This window comes from Aptenodytes forsteri, unplaced genomic scaffold, assembly GCF_000699145.1.
Source record: "Aptenodytes forsteri isolate BGI_AS27 unplaced genomic scaffold, ASM69914v1 Scaffold4, whole genome shotgun sequence".
Taxonomy (NCBI): Eukaryota; Metazoa; Chordata; class Aves; order Sphenisciformes; family Spheniscidae; genus Aptenodytes; species Aptenodytes forsteri.
In genome coordinates this window covers 2,582,137-2,589,827 of record NW_008795442.1, presented here as the reverse complement: position 1 = coordinate 2,589,827, position 7,691 = coordinate 2,582,137, and the positions used below count along the sequence as shown (strand labels likewise).

At 36.7% G+C, this 7,691-nt stretch overlaps 1 protein-coding gene across 1 annotated transcript in view; it reads right to left on the bottom strand.

Moving 5' to 3' along the window:
- Window positions 1-809: 809 nt before the first annotated feature.
- The window catches only part of TBK1 (TANK binding kinase 1), a 26,593-nt gene continuing 19,711 nt past the window's right edge, over window positions 810-7,691 (bottom strand). The window contains exons 16-20 of the mRNA XM_009281106.2: window positions 5,837-5,938; window positions 5,651-5,747; window positions 4,531-4,637; window positions 4,156-4,227; window positions 810-3,359 (exon numbers count right to left, since the gene is read on the bottom strand). Coding sequence (XP_009279381.1) covers window positions 3,308-3,359; window positions 4,156-4,227; window positions 4,531-4,637; window positions 5,651-5,747; window positions 5,837-5,938 — 430 coding nt within the window. The 3' untranslated portion in view covers window positions 810-3,307. The remainder of the gene's footprint in view (window positions 3,360-4,155; window positions 4,228-4,530; window positions 4,638-5,650; window positions 5,748-5,836; window positions 5,939-7,691) is intronic.

Genomic DNA, 7,691 nt, shown 5'->3' with positions numbered 1-7,691 from the left:
TTCCAGACCCTAGCCATTCTTTTTTTCCTCCCCTAACTTATCTTCAGGTGGCCAGTATCTTCTTTAATTTTTATACGCTGGTTTAAAAGTGCTCGTCATTGGGCTGGTCACAGGTAAACCAACTTTTCCTCTGCACAGACCAGGGTGCAGAGGAAAACCCACTGGTTTTCAGTTCCCTAGCTAGAAGCCATCACTGGTTCAGCTAACCAAATGTGGCTAGCCAAACCAATTACCGTGCCCTCCCTGGAAGGGATTTCACAGTAACAGCAGGCTATGCAACTACCTTAGGAGTAGTTCTGTGTTTAATTTTACCCAAACAGTTTATTCCACATCTCCCCTCTTCTAGGCTTCACGCTTAAAAAACCCAAAAAGTAAACTTTTCCATTTAGCCTTTAGTCCTTGCCATCGTATTATATCCAAAATTATTCTATGATTACCACTTCTACAGTGATTAACTAAATTAGTACTGATTGAGCTCCACCAGTGGACCGTTTCACACCGAGCAGAGACTAGGAATTTTGCCACCGCTACAGAGAACTAACACTGTTCAGAACACACGTCAGTGGAGTGGTTAAAAAATAAATAAAAAGGGTTAGTGGCTCTACCATGTAGCCTATGCTGGTGACTCCGTTGTACAGGACACGTTTTCTGGACAGCTGGCTAATGCAAGCTAATCTGCAATTTGCTACCTCAGATTTCAGGCTTTCTATTGTACTTGCAAGGAAATAAAAATTTTAAGGTAATACTGCAATTAACAGAAAGTGAAACTATGGAAAGACACAGAAGTAAGTACACACTGTACAGTGAGTGCTTGATGATGTATTTATGCCATTAAGTCATTCACTCATGCATTTTCACAATTCATATGAAGACAGGTTTGTTCAAGTAACAGATAACTAATATATTAAGCTAAACCCCCCAAAACAGTAAACCAGCTTCAGGAGGAAGAACCATATATTACTTTCTATTACTTCTTTTGGCAAATCAGTAGCATGACTGATAGTATCAGGACACTTAGTTTGAGCCAAAAAGTGATGGTACTATACACTACGCTTTGACTTGAAAAATATATTTGCTTCATAAGAACGTAATCAGTAGATTATGCCCTGATTACTTCAAGCTCCTTAGCTGCTGCTTAGTTAAAATTGCTTTAGAAAAAGAAATTTTAACAAGATTAAGATTACTGATGTATTTAGCAACACTAAAACCAGCAATGTTTAAAATGAACATAAAATGTAACAAAACATTTTCAACCATGTAAAAGAATGCCGCACATACTTCAATATACAGACTATATTGTTACTATAATTAACTTTCTTTTTCAGACTGCTTCAGTATAAAGAAGTTGAAAATTATATATTCCAACTAACACTTGATTTTTTCAAAATTAAGAACTTTTGAAACAACAAAGCGTTACAGACATAATATTGGAAAAAAATACAATTTATGCACAGTTTGAGAGCCCAGTTCTTCTAACACTTACGCATGTGTTTTACTGACACTCAGTGAGACTGCGGACGTGAATGAACAAATGTACAAGCAGGCCTTAAAACATTCCAGTTAGACATGATTCCGGTATTTTAAAACAAAGAGTTAAGAATGCCACAGCTAACCAAGGAAAAACACGTAACAAACTGTTGCACTCCTTTTGCATAGCTAGATTTTTGGGGGGACAAAGCTTGCAAAGAAAAAAGCTGCTCACGTGGGTGTAAAATATCTGAATTCCCTTTTAATATTTGATTCTCACCAAGAACACTGGGAAGCAGGTCTCAGACATCAAGGCAGTGAATTTCCTTTTATCAGTGAAAGAATCAGTTACCAATTTCATAAGTTTCTATTCAAATATTAAAAAAAAAAAAAGGGAAATGTTTTGTATCCTGACCTGGACAGATAAGCAGGGAATAAGCATCACAAAACTATCAGATGCTATCACAGGTTACTGCTGTTTAACTTATACCTAAATGTTTCACCATTAATTATGGAAAATTCTAAATATAGTCGGTCTAGCTCTTCTTACAGATGTAATATAGCAATTAGAAGTGCTGTTGGACACCACTGAACATCCATGGCCAGGTTTCCACAAGGAAAGAATGAGTCCTGCAATATTTGCGTGCTCTTCATCTGAAACAAGTAAGTACAGCTGTAGTATCCAAACAAAGTGAGCGATGTTTTCTGAGGTTTTGTTTGTTGGTTTTCCTCTTCTCTTTCTCCTCTCCTACATATTTTGGAGCAGACTGTTTCATTCTGCATCTCTGCAACCCAATCATGTAGTACTGAAAGAAGTAACTACTGATACTGGAAAATAAATATATAGTCTTACTAAATTTTCCACCTAAGTTTGATATCTCACTCATAAGTCAGCAGCGGGTGTGGTCCCTTTTCAAGATCTAGACCGGTAACTTATTTTTCCAATATTCACTTACCACTGAGGCATGACGCTATCTAGTCTACTGACTGCCCACAAATTCTCCTAATATCGATTTTTAACCTTTTTTAAAAATTATGCCTGCAAACAGGATTCTGAAAAAGCTATTTTAAGAACCCGCTTCTCTTGTGGTGAACAAGAAGATTTCAGGGAAATTCTGAAAATGCTGTACTCCAAAAAAGGAATTTTTACATTCAGACTTGACAACCTGGAGTACAAAACTTCCATATACAGAGCAGTCAAATGATTACAGACAACATGGCACCAAGTATGGAGAGGAACTTAAAAAAAAATCATGAATTTGTTGTCTCAAGTGGAAGTGAACTAACAGTTCGGATGTGAAGGAAAGAGAAATGCATTTCCACTCTGTCCTATCTGCACTTTAGTCCCTATTCACACTTGTTTAAAAAGATCTCATTTAAAACAGTCGTCACGTTCTGTGATGATCAGAGTCATTCAGCTAGACTCCAAAATAATAGTGGCGGTTAAAGGAAATCCAAAACACCCTTTAAAGACTATTCATAATGTTTAGAGTTCTGCAAGTCCTCTTGCAATAAAGACTAAATTGCATTCTGAAAAAGGGACAATATTCAAAGCAAACAAATGTCAATTTCATCAACAACACTTTTGCCTTTAGGGCTTCGTCAGAGATCCTCCAAGGGGCTAAATTCCCTGCCAGGAGTAATTCTATTCCAACCTTGACCAAAAAAAGATATATATTTCTTTTATATTTACATATTATACATATTTACATTTTTTTAATACTACAGTTGTAGAGGGAAAAAACCCCTGGATACAGATTTATTATCTGCCTTTAAATGTCCCAACAGTATTTTTTTCCCTTCGAAAAAATTTACAAGTCCTCTTCAGGTTCTTTGAAAGCTAGATACAGTCCACGTTCCGTAGGCCACCATCCATAGTCAAAGCACCAAATCTAAAATGAAAATACAGTGTATTCTTAGGCGATTGACTATAGAATCAATCCTTAATTCATGATAATTCATTTATGGGTTTTTCTTTTCCCTCGCCACATGCCAACACATGCATTTGTATCTAACTTTTGTATGTGAAAAGAAGATAGAAGGAAGGATACTGTGCTCCAAGTATGGAACTGGGGGTGGGTAACAAAACAAAACCAATTCAGCTTGAAGCTAAGCTCAGCTCAGCTCTACCAGCAATTTACCCTGAAGCTTTCAGGAGATCATTATTTTTATATATTTTATCATCATCATAAGAAAAAAAGCAAAGTCAGTCTGTATGTGATAGTGACAGTACCCTCTCAGGATTGTAAGAAATATGTTGGCCTCTTTCTTTTCACTTTATTTAAGCAATCTGAAAACTGAAAAATCATTCATTCAGATTGGTATAAATCCACACTTGTTAAAAATTATGTCTAAAAGTGAGGAGTCAAAAGACACCACTGGTTTGCTGCAAAAGTATTGTGTTTAAATTCAGAATTAATCTGTCTGTGCAACAGATATTTTTATTAGCTAAACATAAGTAATATGAAACAAAAATGCTGTGATTGCTGTGTCAGAATGATTTTACAGTAATGTTTCAAGGTTTTGAATACATTCTTTTTTTGCTACACCTCAGATCAACAGTTCAAAAATATATTTACAGTTAAAGAGATTATAGAATCATCCCTTAGTTTAAGTTCTGGATCTACAAAATGTACCAAATTAAGCCTGTTCCTAGTATCAGCCCAAAAAGGGAAAACAATTGCTTGCCTTTCCAAAATGTGATTGTTCTCAGCCAGCTCTTTAACAACCCCTTCCATTTCCTCCTTTAGTTTCTTCATACTGTAGTAACAAGAAGTGAAAGAAAGATTAAAAATTTTATAGGGACAGTTTTATGCTATGATCACCGCCACAAAGCTTTCAGCAACTTGCCATTACCTACAAAATAAGGGACAGAAAACAGGTTGGTTATTTACTAAAAGCTTCCACATCTGTAACACCGCTTTAGCAATATAAAGTTTTTTCTGCAATACAAAATTCTTGGTCTTAATACAGCAATCACTAAGTCAACCGTATTTTTTTTTTTTTAATTCACCTGTATAACAGGTATAGAATATTAATTCAATCCAATTAAGAAATTCTCACCCAAGAGTCATTTCCACTAACGTGTTTGAGCTTGGATAGACTGTATTCATTGTATGTTTCATCCCACTGGAAGCTGCAAACATTTTCTGCGGCAGAGCATCTTGTAACTGCAATAGATAAAAAGGAAACGTAAGTTACAATGTAAGTTGTCGTATGTATCTTGATGTCCACCTTAAAATCCTTCTTTAAATTCTTCATTGCTATGATGCCTCATAAAATTATTTCAGTAGTATGGCGGCTGATATTCCCCAAGTTGAGATCATCATGGCAAGTTTTGTATTGACACAACCTATAGTTCCCTGATTTGTTCCATCTTCTTAGCTGTCTTATACTTCGATAATAAACTCTCAAAAGGAAGAATTATCTATTTGTTATGTTTGTAGATATCCTAAGGCAACAGGATCCTAATCAATAACTGACTTCAGTAGTGCTACTAAAATACAAACAAATAACAAGTAAAATGCTGCTTTCCACCATTCCTTAATTGCTTGTACACCTATCAGGTGCTTTTCTTTCATTTATATTTCCTTTACAAAGAATAAGAATTTTACTGCATGAAAATGCTCTTATTCTCTCCATTTTGAGGTAATCCTGATAAGTTTGCATCCTGCAGAGTCACCCGTCCACATTTTAACAAAACATTTTCTTTCATGTCACCAGCAGCATTGGTTTAGCATATATCCTTAAGCATGTATCCCCTAATCTTGAATATGGAAGTCGTGTTTTTATGCTTCAGAAGAGTATTAAGATAATCCTCTGGGTGCTCAGATACCATTATGATTAACAGTTACACAGAACACTTCTCAATGAACCCACATCCATTTGCACAGATTTTTTGGAGGGAATGCTAACACTACAAAAAAACCCCCCAAAAACCCAAATCCCACCAAAACAAGAAAAACCCCACCAAACTCCAAAATCAAGTCAGGATTCAAAAAATCACACCACTCTCTACGCCACTCCGACATCAGCAACGAAGCTACTATGGACCAAATACTACATCCATGCAGCCCTATATTTTAATACGACTGCATTAATGTAAGATTCACTATTGACATTAAACAATGTGGAATAGTCTTTTATCTATGCAAACACTTTACATAATTTTGAAGCGTTCTACCTCACTTATATAATCCTGGTATTTGGATATCTCTTCTTCAATATCAAAACACTGGTTGGTGAGAGCCAGTAACTGCTTCCTTGTGTGAAGCATTTTCCTAAAAGAAAAAAGTTTTCTTTTAAGAGCTTCCCTTTATAAAAGTGGTGCAGTGAACATTACCAAATATTAAAGAAATCAATAGCTTGCCTTGTCCAGTCCTCAGCCTTGTCCAAAAATGTATCATACTTGCTGACACATTCATCTTTGAATAGAGCTATGGCTTTTGTAGCATGCAAATACAGCTTCTGCCTGCAACACAGAAACAACGGGAACAGTGTTAAACTGCTTTCAAAAACCTACTCCTCTAACTTACTTTCTGAAGCTTGGAGAAGAGGTATGTGGACTTAAAATCCCTTCAGCCAACTTTATTCATGCTGTTGTAATGTATAAGAATTCAACACACTGCATGAACTGACAGTTTATGTTTCAAAAATATTCCCTAGCAGGGAGGGAAAAAAAAAGTTATTTGAAGCATATAGTTGCAATTATTTGATATATGAACAAATGGTCAAATGTCTTCTCCGAGACAGTATTTATCCCAGCAGGTATATTTAAGGAAAAGGTATTCTAAATGGAAAGGACAGAAATCCTTATTATTTCTTATTTGCCTTCTGCAGATACTTGGAACTTCCAGTATATATGAATAATCCTTTGTGCTGAGTAATATACATGCAAGAAGAAAAAACAGGATTTTTGTGTCAGCTTACATTTATGACAAGAGAAAAAAGCAAGCAGATAAGGACAGGAAAGCAGAACAAAACCCAATTCTGGTTAGTGTTGCAGACAGTAATCCCAGTGTAACTGCCTTACCATGCTATGCATTGCACCAGCAAGCGAAACGAAGGGATACTGGGACACTACAGTCTAACACCTGCTTCTGGTATTTCATTAAGTCTTGCATGATAGCTATTGGTTAATCCAATTCTGGCTGAAGTGTAGCTGGATTGTCATCAGGCATGCATACCTGTCATTCAACCAGAAAAAATCTGAATTGAGTGCCGCTCCCTTGTCTATCTAGTGGTAAATATTACAAAGGCCAGCCTCTGTTGCTAACGGCACACAGTTCTTAACAAAAACCACTGCCATTTCTCTCTGGGGTGAATCAAGTAAAATAAAATGTAGTTCAGATCTCAAAGATACTGGAACAATCCCAAGGAGACACTCGTGGTAGAAAATATACCAGTATTCAAAACCATGAAAATGAAAGCTACTTGTTTAAAGTTATTCACATATTAATGCAAGGACACAGTTTGAGTAGTAGAAAAGGCCCTAAAATGTCTTTAATCTGCCCAAGGGAGTGCAGTTTTAAAGTGAGCTATGGATTATGTCCCAGTGTTTGCCTGTTTTCCAACCATATCCTTAAGAACATATGACAAAACTATCGCTCACATTATCTCTCACATTAAGTTCAGTCCCTTGCTGTTGCAGGCCAACAATGTGTCCAAGTCTCTTTCAGTGTATCAGGATCTGTCTTACAGGTTTCCTGCCCCTATTGTCCTTCACCTTAAGGCAATCTCCCCTCCACTTGGTGGTTACCCCATTTATCTTTCACCATGGGAAAATCAAGTGGCACGGTTGTGAGAATACCAGTGCCTTCTGCACGTTAGCTTTCTATATCTAATTGTCAGTGAAGCCACACTAGTGGTAGCAACAGCAAGAATTTTTAGAAAATTACAGAAGCGGTGTCTAAATTCATATAGCACTCAGGGAACTCATATAGCCTAGGGAACCACTCAACTGACCAGCCACTAGGAGACTAACTTAATTACTTAGACACAAGTGTCTAGCATCATTTGAGATGCACAAGGATATCCTGCTCTGCTTCCAACTGCCCATCCAGAAAGGCGTAGGTTTCCCATTTGTCTTGTGTCCTACCTCCCAGTCTCAGAGCATGTCTCAGATACCTTAGAATCATAGAATTGTTTAGGTTGGAAAGGACCTTAAGATCATTCGAGTCCAACCGTTAACCTAACACTGCCAAGTCCACCACTAAACCATGTCC